The sequence below is a fragment of the Entelurus aequoreus genome, linkage group LG07, assembly GCF_033978785.1.
Source record: "Entelurus aequoreus isolate RoL-2023_Sb linkage group LG07, RoL_Eaeq_v1.1, whole genome shotgun sequence".
Taxonomy (NCBI): Eukaryota; Metazoa; Chordata; class Actinopteri; order Syngnathiformes; family Syngnathidae; genus Entelurus; species Entelurus aequoreus.
In genome coordinates, this window is record NC_084737.1 from 7,429,641 (window position 1) to 7,448,492 (window position 18,852).

General features: G+C 36.7%; 1 protein-coding gene across 1 annotated transcript in view; it reads right to left on the reverse strand.

Moving 5' to 3' along the window:
* Window positions 1-18,852, reverse strand: part of LOC133653345 (melanocyte protein PMEL-like) — a 34,943-nt gene that overhangs the window by 8,286 nt on the left and 7,805 nt on the right. Inside the window, exons 3-8 of the mRNA XM_062052522.1 lie at window positions 13,292-13,387; window positions 13,070-13,216; window positions 10,414-10,542; window positions 10,178-10,339; window positions 5,299-5,631; window positions 1,838-2,032 (exon numbers count right to left, since the gene is read on the reverse strand). Coding sequence (XP_061908506.1) covers window positions 1,838-2,032; window positions 5,299-5,631; window positions 10,178-10,339; window positions 10,414-10,542; window positions 13,070-13,216; window positions 13,292-13,387 — 1,062 coding nt within the window. The remainder of the gene's footprint in view (window positions 1-1,837; window positions 2,033-5,298; window positions 5,632-10,177; window positions 10,340-10,413; window positions 10,543-13,069; window positions 13,217-13,291; window positions 13,388-18,852) is intronic.

The window sequence follows — 18,852 nt, forward strand, 5'->3', positions numbered from 1 at the left end:
GGCCATAACTGCACTAAACGCAGCTGGAATGTAAAAAAAATTTAAAAAATTAAAAAAAAACAAAAAAAACTCCCTCACGTGCAACATGAGGAAGCCACCGGTCAATCACGATCCGGGACTGTGCAATCAGCGATTACACGCCAACTGGACAATATTTATCATATTTATTTACATATTAATCCAAAACAAAATGCCTGCACAGCATAGGATGTAGGACATGCTGACTCCCACCCCCTCAGCACACTGGGAACCAGCATTACTCCTCTCTAGTCAGTTCACTAGTCACTTTATACTTTTTACTGTCTCGTTTTTTTACATTGCCTCTCAGAGTGGTCCTAGGCCATATTGCATATTGTGTATATTGTGTTGTTTTTGTATATTGTGTGGTTTCTTCTTTTTTTTTTAAAATGCAAAGCACCTTAGGGAAGCAACCTAAATTTCGTTGGACCTGTACCTGTACATGCACAATGACAATAAAGATCATTCATTCATTCATATATATATATATATATATATGTATATATATATATATATATATATATATATATATATATATATATATATATATATATATATATATATATATATATATATATATATATATATATATATATGTATATATATTTTTATATATATATATATATATATACATACATATATGTATACATATATGTATGTGTATATATACATACATATAAGTATATATATATATATATATATATATATATATATATATATATATATATATATATATGTATATATATTTTTATATATATATATATATACATACATATATGTATACATATATGTATGTGTATATATATACATACATATATATATATATATATATATATATATATATATATATATATATATATATATATATATATATATATATATATATATATATATATATATATATATAAATTAATGATATTATGATGGTGCTGCATTTTGGAAGTATAAATATTGCAACTTGTCTATGAGTCCAAATTAAATTGAATAGAATTAGGGATAATATACAATAAAAATAATTTCGCAATCAAAATAAATAAATAAATAGATATTATCTTAAAAAGTATGTCACGTATTTGTATTGCGATTCTCCGCAGTTGCAACTGTGCCCCCTGGTGGAACACACAGGTAATGCATTTTGTAGGTGCCAGCCCATGCGTGTTTCAAGTCACGTGGTGCTTGTGTGGGCGTGTATTCCCAGAACGGAAGTTGTCAGTGGCGATCACTATAAAGGTGTTTTGACCTGCACTTATGGTTGGAAAGAGGAGAGTGTAGAGTTGGGTAGCAATCATTTTATTGGACCCTTTAATTACATGCCGTGTAGAGACAAACCCATCGAGTTTATGATGGTAAATATAGCCTTTTTTTAATCAAACAGGAAGTACCAAACCAACGCTTTTACTCTGAAGCGACAGGCCGTTTTATTTTAAAATGTCAAAAAGATTACTGAAAACATTAACAGAAATCGGAATTGACCTAAAAAAATAATTTACTTTAAAAAAATAAATAATTATTTTCTAAAAAATATTTTAATTGGTAAGATGTTGACTGAAATTCACTTAAACATTTTTTATATTTTCACTAAATTGATATTTATGTAGACATTAATTTATTAAAACTAAACATACGGGAAATATGATCATATTTAATTTTTGATCTTTATTGATGAGCATGGAGCAATAATTACTGTTATATGGTTCCTTGCCCAATTAAGGGCTGAAGGGTACTAATCAATAATACATTGCTAATAGGTACTATTATGATTTATGTGTTCAAAAAAATCAAATATCTAACACGTACAAGCGGCTGTTGCAATTTTTACCTTCCGCCACCGCGTCGCTGCTCGTTTCCTCCATTAGCAAGTTGGAGGCGGGATTGGCGGGCCCCTCGTAGTGGACAGGGGAGGGGCTATCTGAGGGTCCGACTCGGGCGGGCTGAGCTGTTGAGGACTCGTCCTCGCCGTTGTCCTCCTCGGTGTCCAGCGGAAGAGCATTGGTCCTCAAAGCAGCAGCAGCCACTGTGCACACACATTCTTGTATTTGTTACCTTCTTCAGACCTGAGAAAAATTCCTACCTCTTTAGGACCACCATTCCTTCATATATAAAGATTTGATACATTAATAATATATACATACTATGCAAATATAAAAAAGGTAAGCTTTTAGTGAATTTAATTAATTTGTTTTGTTTTGTTTGTAATTGTTTTTTAATCTTCATTATTTACTTCAAGTTATTACAGTATCTCTCTATATACACATATATATATATATAAATATATATAAATATATATATATATATATATATATATATATATATATATATATATATATATATATATATATATATATATATATATATATATATATATATATGTATGTATATATATATATATATATATATATATATATATATATATATATATATATATATATATATATATATATATATGTGTGTATATATATGTATATATATATATAAGTTCATTTTGGCCAAAGGGGGCGCATTTGAATTTCTTACACACACTTGTTGTTTCATATGTTGACCAGAGGGGGAGCACTTTTAAAAGCTCACACACACGCACGCACGCACGCACGCACGCACGCACGCACGCACGCACGCACGCACGCACGCACGCACACACACACACACACACACACACACACACACACACACACACACACACACACACAGTTTCTTGTATTTGTTACCTTCATGAGACCTCCGAAAAATGCCTACCTCTTTAGGACCACCCTTTCTAGATATATAAAGACTTGTATTTACAACAATAATAATATATACATACTATGCAAATATAAATAATTTTTAAGTTTTTTTTTTTTCTTCATATGTTGACCAGAGGGGGAGCACTTTTAAAAGCGACACCCAGTCAATGTGAAAAATCCCTCCTTTTTGGGACCACCCTCATTTTGATAGATGTCACCAGCAGGGGTGAAAATGAGACATTGTCTATTAGATGCAATGTTATTGGGACCATGATTTATGTCATCACTTGTTCACACCTCCTCATATGGAAGATACTTTTCCTTCTTCTTGTCTCAAGAACGGTAGTAATACAAGAACACACACACACACACACACGCGCGCGCACACACATACACACACACACACACACACACACACACACACACACACACACACACACACACACACACACACACACACACACACATTCTTGTATTTCTTACCTTCTTGAGACCTCAGAAAAATGCCTAAGTCTTTAGGACCAGCAAATGTTTCAAAAATGTTTGAAAAGGTAGCACATCCCAAAATTAAGACTAGTAGGACAAAATACTCACATTTCACTTGATTTATTGCTCACATCAAGTCTTTAGGACCAGCCTTTCTAGATATATAAAGATGTGTATTTACAACATTAATAATATATACATACTATGCAAATATAAAAAAGGTAAGCTTTCAGTACATTTTTTGTTGATTTTTTTGTTTGTAATTGCTTTTTAATCTTCATTATTTACTTCAAGTTATTACAGTATGTCTAGATATACATAGGGGGGCACATTTCAATTTCTTGAATATGTTGGCCAGAGGGGGAGCACTTACATTTTTTACACACACTTGTTATTTCATATGTTGACCAGAGGGGGAGCACTTTTAAAAGCGACACACAGTCAATTTGAAAAATCCCTCCTTTTTGGGACCACCCTCATTTTGATAGATGTCACCACAAATGAGACATTGTCTATTAGATGCAATGGGACCATGATTTATGTCATCACTTGTTCACACCTCCTCATATGGAAGATACTTTTCATTCTTCTTGTCTCAAGAAAGGTAGAAATACAAGAACACACACACACACACACACACACACACACACACACACACACACACACACACACACACACACACACACACACACACACACACACACACACACACAGAGAGATTATTGTATTTGTTACCTTCTTGAGACCTCTGAAAAATGCCTACCTTTTTAGAACCACCCTTTCTAGATATATACAGACTTGCATTTACAACATTAATAATATATACATAATATGCAAATATAAAAAAGGTAAGCTTTTAGTTAATTTTTTGTTGTTGTTGTTTTTTGTTTCTTCATATGTTGACCAGAGGGGGAGGACTTTTAAAAGCGACACACAGTCATTTTGAAAAATCCCTCCTTTTTGGGACCACCCTCATTTTGATAGATGTCACCACCAGGGGTGCAAATGAGACATTGTGTATTAGATGCAATGGATTTCCGTATTGGGACCATGATTTCGGTCCTAACTTGTTCACCGGTCCTCATATGGAAGCTACTTTTCTTTCTTCATGTCTCAAAAAGGGTAGTAATACAAGAACACACAAACACACACAGATTCTTGTATTTGTTACCTTCTTGAGACCTCCGAAAAATGCCTACCTCTTTAGGACCACCCTTTCTAGATATATAAAGATGTGTATTTACAACATTAATAATATATACATACTATGCAAATATAAAAAAGGTAAGCTTGTACTTAATTATTTAAAAAAAAAAGTTTTTCTTTGTTTTTTCATATGTTGACCAGAGGGGGAGGACTTTTAAAAGCGACACCCAGTCAATTTGAAAAATCCCTCCTTTTTGGGACCACCCTCATTTTGATAGATGTCACCAGCATGGGTACAAATGAGACATTCTCTATTAGATGCAATGGTTTCGGTCCTAACTTGTTCACCGGTCCTCATATGGAAGCTACTTTTCTTTCTTCATGTCTCAAAAAGGGTAGTAATACAAGAACACACAAACACACACAGATTCTTGTATTTGTTACCTTCTTGAGACCTCCGAAAAATGCCTACCTCTTTAGGACCAGCCTTTCCAGATGTATAAAGATGTGTATTTACAACATTAATAATATATACATACTATGCAAATATAAAAAAGGTAAGCTTGTACTTAATTTTAAAAAAAAAAGTTTTTCTTTGTTTTTTCATGTGTTGACCAGAGGGGGAGCACTTTTAAAAGCGACACCGAGTCAATTTGAAAAATCCCTCCTTTTTGGGACGACCCTCATTTTGATAGATGTCACCAGCAGGGGTACAAATGAGACATTCTCTATTAGATGCAATGGTTTCGGTCCTAACTTGTTCACCGGTCCTCATATGGAAGCTACTTTTCCTTGTGGATGTCTCAAGAAGGGTAGAAATACAAGAACACACACACACACACGATCATTGACAACTAGCTGATTGAAGGCTATGACATCATAACATGGCCTCCGTAGACCACATGATGTCATTTCCTTCCCTGATTACCTGAGGTTGCCCGATGCCCGGGCGGCGCGGGGGCCTCGGTCGTGGTCCCCGCGGGGGGCTTGCAAGCCTCGTCGGGGATGACGGCCTGCACCACCACGTGGGGCTTGAAGGAGCCGGAGCTGACGTAGGTGTGAGTGACGGTCCTCTCCCTGGAGATGAGCGCGCCGCTGCTGTCCCCGAAGTCCCAGTTGAAGGTGACGTCGGCGCGGCTCAGGTACAGGCTGGGGTCGTGCAGCGTGACGCTGAAGGCGATGGCCCGGTTCAGCACGAAGCTCAGGTCTCCTGCCAGAACGTCGTCCACCTGGTCCATGGCGACGGCAAACGGGATTTGATCTGAGGAGACAAAAATGTTCAAAATTATTGTTTAAAGTTGCACAAAATGGCGTGTTGTCTTCGGTAGAGAGGGGGAAGGGTGTGTTGATGACTGCACTTCATCTTCAACCTGAGTCTGAAGTTAGAAAGGATACCAGTGCTATGGAAAACTATAGTGCCCAAGAAGCCCATCCCATCGGGCTTGAATGACTTCAGACCGGTTGCCCTGACGTCTCATGTCATGAAGGTCCTCGAGAGACTTGTGCTGGCTCAGCTGAGACCCCTTGTCAGGTTCAAACACCGAACTATCTATTAAATAAGACAAGAAGCAAGGAATCAAACAGAGACAGGATTCAATTTAGCTCATGAGGAGAGCGCTTGTACCCTCGTACAATGTCGCCTCCATGGCTGCAGCTGCTTCTAAGGGGAGTGGGCCATAAACAGCTGCTGCATTGGGTAATAAACAGTCCAAACAAAAAGGTGCTCGGAGCGGGGTCAGGTTTTCCCCCTCTCTGCTTGTAGATTTCGGGTCCTTCCTGTGGCTGTCCAATAGATCAAAGAAACCGACACCTCCACGTCGCATCCCATCGCACACAGTGGAGGTTTACAAGCGGTAGGCCTTTTGCTTGAAAAGGTCAAAGACAGCTTTTGGCTTCTCGGAAAACAAGTTGTGTGATAACTTATATACAATTATTCTGACACCCCTGGGGGCTCCTTCCCTGGACCCTCTACAGTTTGCGTATCAGCCCCATGTAGGGGCGGATGATGCTGTTATCTACCTGCTGCATCATGCTCACTCTCACCTGGATGGTGGGAGGGGGCTCTGTGAGGATCATGTTGTTTGACTTCTCCAGTACCTTTAACACCGTCCAGCCAATTCTGATGAGTGACAAGTTGCTCAGGATGGGTGTCAGTTCATCTACTTGTCCGACAGGCCCCAGTTTGTGCGACTGTGGAGCTCCCTGTCGGATACTATGGTCAGTGGTGCAGGTGCTCCACAGGGGACCGTCCTGTCTCCTTTCCTGTTCTTCCTGTACACCTCAGACTTCCAGTACAGTTCCAGGTCCTGCCACCTGCAGAAGTACTCTGATGACTCTGCTGTGGTCGGTCGGGTGTATCATAGAGGGACGGGAATCGGAGTACAGGACACTGGTCGCTGACTTTGTGGAGTGGTCTCAGGCGAACCATCTGCTCCTTAATGTGGACAAGACCAAGGAGCTGGTCATCCACTTCAAGAAGAAAATGACCCCGGTCGACCCCATCAAGATCCATGGCCGGGAGGTGGCAGTAGTGGGGCAGTACAAGTACCTGGGAGTCCGCTTGAACAGCAGACTGGACTGGAAGGACAACAGCAGAGCTGTATACAAGAAGGGCATGAGCAGACTCTTTTTTCTTGAGGAATCTTAGGTCCTTTAATGTGTGATCTTTTCTCAGTCTGTTGTGGCCAGTGCCCTGTACTTTGCAGTGGTTTGTTGGGGGAGCAGCACCAGCCAAAGGGACTTAAACCGGATTGACAAACTGATCCGGAAAGCCGGCCAAACTATTGTCACACAGTTGGAGGCGTTTGTGTCAGTGAGGGACAGGAGGACACTGGACAAACTGCTGGCCATCATAGACAATCCTGTTCAACATCAAGGACAATCCTGTCCACCACCAAGGACAATCCTGTCCACCATCAAGGACAATCCTGTCCACCATCATGGACAATCCTGTCCACCATCATAGACAATCCTGTCCACCATCAAGGACAATCCTGTCCACCATCATAGACAATCCTGTCCACCATCAAGGACAATCCTGTCCACCATCAAGGACAATCCTGTCCACCATCAAGGACAATCCTGTCCACCATCATAGACAATCCTGTCCACCATCATGGACAATCCTGCCCACCATCAAGGACAATCCTGCCCACCATCAAGAACAATCCTGCCCACCATCACGGACAATCCTGTCCACCATCATGGACAATCGTGCCCACCCACTCCACCAGACAATTGAGGGACAGTGGAGTTCACACTCCAACAGGCTCCTTCAGCTTGGTTCCCACAGTGTTGGATTCAGGAAGTCCTTCATTCCGCACTCCATCCAGCTGTATAATCACTGGCCATACAGCAAGAGATGATATCTGTCTATTACCTGACACCCATACTTGCCAACCTTGAGACCTCCGATACCGGGAGGTGGGGGGGCGTGGTTGGGGGTGTGGTTAAGAGGGGAATATATTTAAGCTAGAATTCACCAACTCAAGTATTTCATATATATATATATATATATATATATATATATATATATATATATATATATATATATATATATATATATATATATATATATATATATATATATATATATATATATATATATATATATATATATATATATATATATGTATGAAATACTTGACTTTCAGTGAATTCTAGCTATATATATATATATTTATTTTATTATACATATAAATAAAATAAATACTTGAATTTCAGTGTTCTGGAGGCTATCCAGTAGATGGCAGTATTGTCCTGTTTAAGAGTGTCACAACATTGCTGTTTACGGCAGACGAACTGCTTTACGGTAGACTAAACGTGACTGCCGTTGTTGTGTGTTGTTACCGCGCTGGGAGGACGTTAATGAAACTGCCTAACAATAAACCCACATAAGAAACCAAGAACTCGCCCTCGATCATTCTACAGTTATGACGTCATTGGGCAGGCAAGCTGTTTATATTGTGGGAAAGCGGACGTGAGAACAGGTCCGCGTTGAGCTGGAGGGGGCGTGGCTTCCAGCTCCGGCTGAATACCGGGAGTTTGTCGGGAGAAAATTTCTGCCTGGAGGTTATCGGGAGAGGCGCTGAATACCGGGAGTCTCCCAGTAAAAACGGGAGGGTTGGCAAGTATGCTGACACCTGACATGTTAGCTACATCTCTTTGTTTATAATGTTTATTTTATGCTTTACATATACTGTAATATTGTACATGGCAATTGTTATATAGTGTATATATTATATAAAAAATATAATATAATATAATATATCAGTATATATTATATACTGTATATATAATATGTAAATATTACATATATGTTATATTTTATATTGCTACTATGGTAAATTTTTACTACTTTATACCTGCATTATCCTTTCCATCCTTTCTAACTGAGCTACTGTGTGGAACAATTTCCCTTGTGGATCATTAAAGTTTGTCTAAGTCTAAGTCTAAGTCTAAGATAACCATAGAACAGGAAATTGAACTAATTACTCATAACTGTACAAGGGTTGTTCCAGGGTTAACCCGATACCAATATTTTGGTACCGGTACCAGTACCAAAATGTATTTCGATTCTTTTCTAAATAAAGGGGTTTTTTGATTGATTGATTGATTGAAACTTTTATTAGTAGATTGCACAGTACAGTACATATTCCGTACAATTGACCACTAAATGGTAACACCCCAATACGTTTTTCAACTTGTTTAAGTCGGGGTCCACAAAAAATGGCATTATTGGCTTTATTTTAGAAAAAATCTTAGGGTACATTAAACATAAGTTTATTATTGTAATTATGTCCTTAAATAAAATAGTGAACATACTAGACAACTTGTCTTTTAGTGGTAAGTAAAGAAACAAAGACTCCTAATTAATCTGCTGACGTATGCAGTAACATATTGTGTCATTTATACACCTATTATTTTGTCAACATTATAGAGGACAAGCTGTAAAAAATGATTATTAATCTACTTGTTCATTTACTGTTAATATCTGCTTATTTTCTGTTTCAACATGTTCTATCTACACTTCTGTCAAAATGTAATGATTACTTATTCTTCTGTTCTTTGATACTTTACATTAGTTTTGGATGATACCACAAATGTAGGTATCGATCCGATACCAAGTAGTTACAGGATCACACATTGGTCTTAGGGACATATTTACTGAGTTTATATGAATTTAATAAAAAAAGAAAAAAACATTTGTGACGATAAAAAGTATCGATGTTATCATATTAGTATCGACTAGATACGCTACTGTACTTGGTATCACTACAGTGGATGTCAGGTGTAGATCCACCCATGGGATTTGTTTACATTCAGGCGCGCTACGGTGACGCCAGTGAGTTATTGTATCCTCCTACGGTGTGTAGTGAAGCATGTTTACCCATTCCTCGTCCTGCAGTGATAATGCTACTTGTAAGAAACTTACTTTATTTGTCGCCATGGAGGCGATGATTAGTGATTTAGAAGTCGCTAAAACACTGCAGATTGCGGATGGATGTTAGCCGCTAACTAGCTAGCCATGTTTTAAAGTACCTCTTCCTGAGGGTGTTTCAGTGTTATAACTTCACCTTTATCTTTACTTTTTACACCAAAATGCGTCCGCTCTCCCTTTTCTGTCTACACACTGTGTCTGCTTTTAAGTACTCTGTGTGTGCGCGCTGCTGAACATGCTCCACTGCTTGTAAAATCAGCAATGTCATGACCGTTAAAAATATAAATTAAAAAAATGTGGTGAACCGCTACTTTTCAAACTCACCGTACTGCCGTACAGGAGGTTGCCTACAGCCACGCAGCCTTACCGGTGATGGAGAACTGGGTGGAGGCGTACCCCAGAGGAATGAACTTCTCCTTGCTCCTGTAGTGGTAGATGACAATGTCCATGGCGTAGGAGCCCAGCGGCATGTCGTCCGTGTCGATGGTCAGGGAGGACGAGGGACCGTCTGCCACCTGCCAGTACTCACCTACCGGGGGAGGGGGGGCATTGTCGTCATAAGGAGGTCCAAACATTAGTTATGGCTTAACAACACCTACGTACCCCGAGTCTTCCACACAAACACATAACTGGGCTTCTTGTCCTTCTTAATGGGGGTCTCATCAGGGAAGACCGCCTCCCAGTCGCTGGTCAGTCTTGGGAAGACCGAGTGGGACTTCAGGTGCTTTGTCCCTGCAGGAGGTGCCAGAACGTAAAACAATGAACGGACCTAATTGGCATACTTGCCAACCTTGAGACCTCCGAATTCGGGAGATGGGGGGGGGGGGGGGGGGGGTTGAGGCGGACGGGGTTTGGTGGTAGCGGGGGGGGGGGGGTATATTGTAGCGTCCCGGAAAAGTTAGTGCTGCAAGGGGTTCTGGGTATTTGTTCTATTGTGTTTATGTTATGTTACGGTGCGGATGTTCTCCCGAAATGTGTTTGTCATTCTTGTTTGTTGTGGGTTCACAGTGTGGGGCATAGTTGTAACAGTGTTAAAGTTGTTTATACGGTCACCCTCAGTGTGACCTGTATGGCTGTTGATCAAGTATGCATTGCATTCACTTATGTGTGTGTGTAAAAGCCGCATATGTAATGTGATTGGGCCGGGCCGCACAAGAAATAAAAAAAAAATATATATATATTTTTTTAAAAATTAAATCAACATAAAAAACACAATATATACATTATATACCAATATAGATCAATATAGTCTGCAGGGATACAGTCCGTAAACACACATGATTGTATTTCTTTATGTAAAAAAAAAAAAGAAAAAATAGTTTTCTCAGTGTGACCTGTATGGCTGTTGATCAAGTATGCCTTGCATTCACTTATGTGTGTGTGTAAAAGCCGCATATGTAATGGGATTGGGCCGGCCGACCGGTTGTAGAGGACGCAAAAGGCAGTGCCTTTAAGGCAGTGGTCCCCAACCACCGGGCCGATTGGTACCGGGCCGCACAAGAAATAAAATAAAAAAAAATATATATTTTTTAAAATTAAATCAACATAAAAAACACAATATATACATTATATATCAATATAGATCAATACAGTCTGCAGGGATACAGTCCGTAAGCACACATGATTGTATTTCTTTATGTAAAAAAAAATAAAGAAAAAAATTGTTTTCTCAGTGTGACCTGTATGGCTGTTGATCAAGTATGCATGGCATTCACTTATGTGTGTGTGTAAAAGCCGCATATGTAATGTGATTGGGCCGGCCGACAGGTTGTAGAGGACGCTAAAGGCAGTGCCTTTAAGGCAGTGGTCCCCAACCACCGGGCCGCGGACCGGTACCGATTGGTACCGGGCCGCACAAGAAAAAAAAAAGAAAAAAATAAAAATTATTATTATTATGATTTTTTTAAATTAAATCAACATAAAAACACAATATATACATTATATATCAATATAGATCAATACAGTCTGCAGGGATACAGTCCGTAAGCACACATGATTGTATTTCTTTATGTAAAAAAAAAAAAAAAAAAAAAAAAAAAATATATATATATATATATATATATATATATATATATATATATATATATATATATATATATATATATATATATATATATATATATATATATTTTTTTTTTATAAATACACGACCCCCCACCCCCCCCCCCCACCCCACCCCCACCTCCCCTCCCACCGGTCCGTGGGACAAATTTTCAAGCGTTGACCGGTCCGCAGCTACAAAAAGGTTGGGGACCACTGCTTTAAGGTACGCCCCAATATTGTTGTCTGGGTGGAAATCGGGAGAAATTCGGGAGAATGGTTGCCCCGGGAGATTTTCGGGAGGGGCACTGAAATTCGGGAGTCTCCCGGGAAAATCGGGAGGGTTGGCAAGTATGCTAATTGGCCTTCTCAAATAGATTTTACGAGCCATTTTAAGAGCTAGTGAGCTAGCCAGACACGTCATCGCGTGATATAGAGGTTGGAACCGCAGATCCCTTCCCCATCAACAACAATGCAAATCATACAGACTTTGTGAGAGCCAATGATTACTTTGGGATAGGGTTGTACTGGTACTAGTATAGTATGGCGGTACTAATGAATCAAAAATGGTACTATACTCTGTTTGAAAAGTACCGGTTCACCATATTTTTTAATTTATTTCTTTAACGGCCATGACATTGCTGATTTTACGAGCAGAGGAGCATATTCGGCAGCGCACACACACCGAGTACTTACTAGCAGACACACCCATGGTATTTGTTTACATTGTGACGCCGGTGAGCTCCTCCTACGGTGTGTAGTGAAGCATGTTTAGCTATTCCTCGCCCTGCAGTGATAATGATACTTGTAAGACCCTTACTTTATTTGTCGACATGGAGGCGAGGATTAGTGATTTAGAAGTCGCTAAAACACTGCCGATGGACGTTAGCCTCTAACTCGCTAGCCCTGTCTTAAAGCACTTCTTCCTGAGGGCGTTTCAGTGTTATAACTTCACCTTTTAGGCCAAAATGCATCCGTTCTCCCTTTTCTGTCTACACACTGTGTCTGCTTGTAAGTACTCGGTGTGCGCGCGCTGCCGAACATGCTCCTCTGCTTGTAAAAAAAACAGCAATGTCGCGACGTGGTTAAAAAAATAAATACAAAAATATGGTGAACTGGTATTTTTCAAACAGAGTATAGTACCGTTTTTGATTCATTAGTACCGTGATACTATACTAGTACCGGTATACCGTACAGCCCTAGTGTGTGTGTGTGTTACCGTTGACGACGCAGTCTGAGGCCCAGACCACGTCTCCGTCATCTTGTACTTTTTGGTTGTGCGGGAACTCCAAGTCGATGGTGAACGTCACTTTGGCGCCGGTCAGAGTCGGCGAGTCGTTAGCGACGTCGAACAAAACTTTCCCGCCTGCGCAAAAGACAACATGAAAACACAACAACAATATATGTGACAGGATATCAACAATTGTTATGATGTACATACCTTTCCAGGAGTCTGCAAAGCGCGGGTCTCCCTCTTTCCAGATGGGGTACAGCTTGGTGTTCCATGATGGATGACGACTGAAGCCATTTTTAGGCTCTAAAAAAAAAGGGTTTAAATAGTATCTATTTGTTTTCATGTCTAAAGTAAAACACCCCTGACTTACGATACGACACAAATATCGGAACCTTTAGTATTGGCCGACACCAGCAATGAATCATACCTACTTTTATCATAAGTGAGGTTAGTCAAACAGAGAACAATGGTGGCTCATGAGGCAGTAAGTTGAACTATGCCGACACGTTTGTTACTGGAGACATTCTAGCACACTTCTGCATTGGAGACTTTGTACGTGTAAGTACTATGCAGCTGTAATTATTAGATACTTGTATATATTTACAAATGTGCCGAAGTATTGTTCAATTAAGGAGTCTAGCTTTTGTGCTATTGCGTGCTTAGCTGCTGTGTAGCTGCCAGCTCCTAGTAGCCTATAGCACACCATGTTTACCTTTTGTAAATGACTCGACCAAAATACAAAAATTCTTGCTTGATGTACAGCTTAAGTTCTTCAACAGTCTCCCTGCTGATATTTTAGCCTTCATATTGCACCACACATTTTCAATGGGAGACAGGTCTGGACTACAGGCAGGCCAGTCTAGTACCTGCATTTTTTTGCCAAGCACGTGGCTTGGCATTGTCTTGCTGAAATAAGCAGGGGCGTCCATGATAATGTTGCTTGGATGGCAACATATGTTGCTCCAAAAGCTGTATGTACCTTTCAGCATTAATGGTGCCTTCACAGATGTGTAAGTTACCCATGCCTTGGGCACTAATACACCCCCATACCATCACACATGCTGCCTTTTACACTTTGCGCTTATAACAATCCGGATGTTTCTTTTCCTCTTTGGTCCACAGGACACGACGTCCACACTTTCCAAAAACAATTTAAAATGTGGACTCGACAGACCACGGAACACTTTTCCACTTTGTATCAGTCCATCTTAGATGAGCTCGGGCCCAGCGGAGCCGGCGGCGTTTCTGGGTGTTGTTGATAAATGGCTTTGGCTTTGCATTGTAGACTTTTAACTTGCACTTACAGATGTAGCGACCAACTGTAGTTACTGACAGTGGTTTACTGAAGTGTTCCTGAGCCCATGGGGTGATATCCTTTACACACTTATGTCGCTTTTTGATGCAGTACCGCCTGAGGGATCGAAGGTGCGTATATCATCGTTTACGTGCAGTGATTTCTCCAGATTCTCTGAACCTTTTGAAGATATTACGGAGCGTAGATGGTGAAATCCCTAAATTCCTTGCAATAGCTGGTTGAGAAATGTTGTTCTTAAACAATTTGCTCAGGCATTTGTTGACAAAGTGGTGACCCTCGCCCCGTCCTTGTTTGTGAATGACTGAGCATTTCATGGAAGCTGCTTTTATACCCAATCATGGCACCCACCTGTTCCCAATTAGCCTGTTCACCTGTGGGACGTTCCAAATAAGTGTTTGATGAGCATTTCCTCAACTTTCTCGTTCTTTTTTGCCACTTGTGCCAGCTTTTTTAAAACATGTTGCAGGCATTAAATTCCAAATGAGCTAATATTTGCGAAAAATAACAAAGTTTACCAGTTCCAGCGTTAAATATCTTGTCTTTGCAGTCTATTCAATTAAATATAAGGTGAAAAGGGTTTGCAAATCATTGTATTGTGGTTTTATTTACCATTTACACAACGTAACAACTTCACTGCTTTTGGGGTTTGTAGATGCTAGGTGATATAATCTGATACTTGTTTTTTTGCTGATATCAAAGGATATTCCAAGATCAATATCGGGTTGGGACATCCCTACTTCTGGGGTTGCACAAATTTGAATTTGATACAACTTGGTTAGCTTACTTTTGCTTTTTAAAAACCATTATAAAAAGATGGATATTATTATTATTATTAAACACTATTCTGTTTGATTTGCAACACAAATGTTGTAATAAGTTCTAATTATTCACACTTAATTACCCAGCTGTTGTGATTTGACCCTGGAACGGACTATTTCCTATGGCGCGATATTTTGTTGTTGTTATTCACTTTGAGCCATTGGAAATAAGTTGTAACAAAAGTGTCTGATGGCTTGGCTTCCTTTAGTTCTTCTCATGTGACCCCCCGCTGTGTGGAATGTTCAGGTCCTCTAAAAAGTCACAAGGTGGAATTGGGATTTTTACAAAAGTATTGGTTTTAAAAGCAGTGAAGTGTCCTCCATAGGTCCACAAAAAATATTAGAAGTGAGCAGAACAAAAAAAGAAACATGTCTGTTTTTTCAGCTGGAAATGGACAATCAAAACAAATGAAAATGAATTTTTAGTTTATTTTGAAAAAAGTGAACATTTCAGTGATATTCATGCTCCTCCATGCATGCATGTGATTAATAAAATAAAATACCATGGAAGTACATTTTTCAGATACAATTTCACCATTTTATTTCACAATGAATGCACTACATTTCTATCTCAATACATTAATTATTTTTTCAAACCTCATTGATACATTTTCACCATTTTATTTCACAGTAAAAGTACTACTTTTCTATTTCAATACATTAATTTTTTTTCTAACCTCATTGATACAATTTCACCATTTTATTTCACAATAAAAGTACTACATTTCTATTTCAATACATTCATTATTTTTTTTCTAACCTCATTGACACAATTTCACCATTTTATTTCACTAAAAAAGTACTACATTCCTATTTCAATACATTCATTACTTTTTTCTAACCTCGTTGATACAATTTCACCATTTTATTTCACAATAAATGTACTACATTCCATTTCAATAAATTAATAATTTTTTTCTAACCTCATTGATACAATCTCACCATTTTATTTCACAATAAAAGTACTCCATTTCTATTTCAATATATTAATATTTTTTTTCTAACCTCACTGATACAATTTCACCATTTTATTTTAACAAAAAAAGTACTACATTTCTATTTCAAAACATTAATTGATTTTTCTAACCTCATTGATACAATCTCACCATTTTATTTCACAATAAAAGTACTACTTTTCTATTTCAATACATTAATTATTTTTTTCTAACCTCATTGACACAATTTCACCATTACATTTCACAATAAATGTACTTAATTTCTATTTCGATACATAATTGTTTTCTAACCTCATTGATACAGTTTCACCATTTTACTTCACAATAAAAGTACTACATTTACATTTCGATACATGAATTATTTTTTTCTAACCTCATCGATACAATTTCACCATTTTACTTCACAATAAAAGTACTATATTTCCATTTCAATACATTAATTATTTTTTTCTAACCTCATTGATACAATTTCACCATTTTATTTCACAATAAATGGACTACATTTCTATTTCAATACATTAATCATTTTTTTCCTAACCTCATTCATACAATTTCACCATTTTACTTCACAATAAAAGTACTATATTTCCATTTCAATACATTAATTATTTTTTTATAACCTCATTGATACAATTTCACCATTTTATTTCACAATAAAAGTACTACATTTCTATTTCAATACATTAATATTTTTTTCCAACCTCATTGATACAATTTCACCATTTTACTTCACAATAAATGCACATTTCCATTTCAATACATTCATTATTTTTTTCTAACCTCATTGATACAATTTCACTGTTTTATTTCACAATAAATGTACTACATTTCTATTTCAATACATTAATTATTTTTTTTCAAACCTCATTGATACAATTTCATCATTTTATTTCACAATAAATGTACTACATTTCCATTTCAATACATTAATTATTTTTTTCTAACCTCATTGACACAATTTCACCATTACATTTCACAATAAATGTACTTCATTTCTATTTCGATACATAATTGTTTTCTAACCTCATTGATACAGTTTCACCATTTTACTTCACAATAAAAGTACTACATTTACATTTCGATACATGAATTATTTTTTTCTAACCTCATCGATACAATTTCACCATTTTACTTCACAATAAAAGTACTATATTTCCATTTCAATACATTAATTATTTTTTTCTAACCTCATTGATACAATTTCACCATTTTATTTCACAATAAATGGACTACATTTCTATTTCAATACATTAATCATTTTTTTCCTAACCTCATTCATACAATTTCACCATTTTACTTCACAATAAAAGTACTATATTTCCATTTCAATACATTAATTATTTTTTTATAACCTCAATGATACAATTTCACCATTTTATTTCACAATAAAAATACTACATTTCTATTGCAATACACTCATTTTTTTCTAACCTCATTGATACAATTTCACTGTTTTATTTCACAATAAATGTACTACATTTCTATTTCAATACATTAATTATTTTTTTTCAAACCTCATTGATACAATTTCATCATTTTATTTCACAATAAATGTACTACATTTCCATTTCAATACATTAATTATTTTTTTCTAACCTCATTGATACAGTTTCACCATTTTACTTCACACTAAAAGTACTACATTTACATTGCAATACATTAGTTAATTTGTTCTAACCTCATTGATACAATTTCACCATTTTATTTCACAATAAAAGTACTACATTTCTATTTCAATATATTAATTGTTTCTTCTACACTCATTGATACAATTTCACCATTTTACTTCACAATAAAAGTACTATATTTCCATTTCAATACATTAATTATTTTTTTCTAACCTCATTGATACAATTTCATCATTTTATTTCACAATAAATGAACTACATTTCTATTTCAACACATTAGTTATTTTTTTATAACCTCAATGATACAATTCCGCCATTTTATTTCACAATCAAAGTACTACATTTCTATTGCAATACACTCATTACTTTTTTCTAACCTCATTGATACAATTTCACTGTTTTATTTCACAATAAATGTACTACATTTCTATTTCAATACATTAATTATTTTTTTCAAACCTCATTTATACAATTTCATCATTTTATTTCACAATAAATGTACTACATTTACATTTCAATACATTAATTATTTTTTTCTAACCTCATTGATACAATTTCACCATTTTATTTTCACAATGAAACTACTACATTTCTATTTCAATACATTAATATTTTTTTTCCAACCTCATTGATACAATTTCACCATTTTACTTCACAATAAAAGTACTATATTTAATTTCAATACATTAATTATTTTTTTACAACCTCATTGATACAATTTCACCATTTTATTTAACAATAAATGTACTACATTTCTATTTCAATACATTAGTTATTTTTTTATAACCTCAATGATACAATTTCACCATTTTATTTTCACAATGAAACTACTACATTTCTATTTCAATACATTAATATTTTTTTCCAACCTCATTGATACAATTTCACCATTTTACTTCACAATAAATGCACATTTCCATTTCAATACATTCATTATTTTTTTCTAACCTCATTGATACAATTTCATCATTTTATTTTCCCAATAAATGCACTACATTCCTATTTCAATACATTCATTATTTTTTTCTAACCTCATTGATACAATTTCACC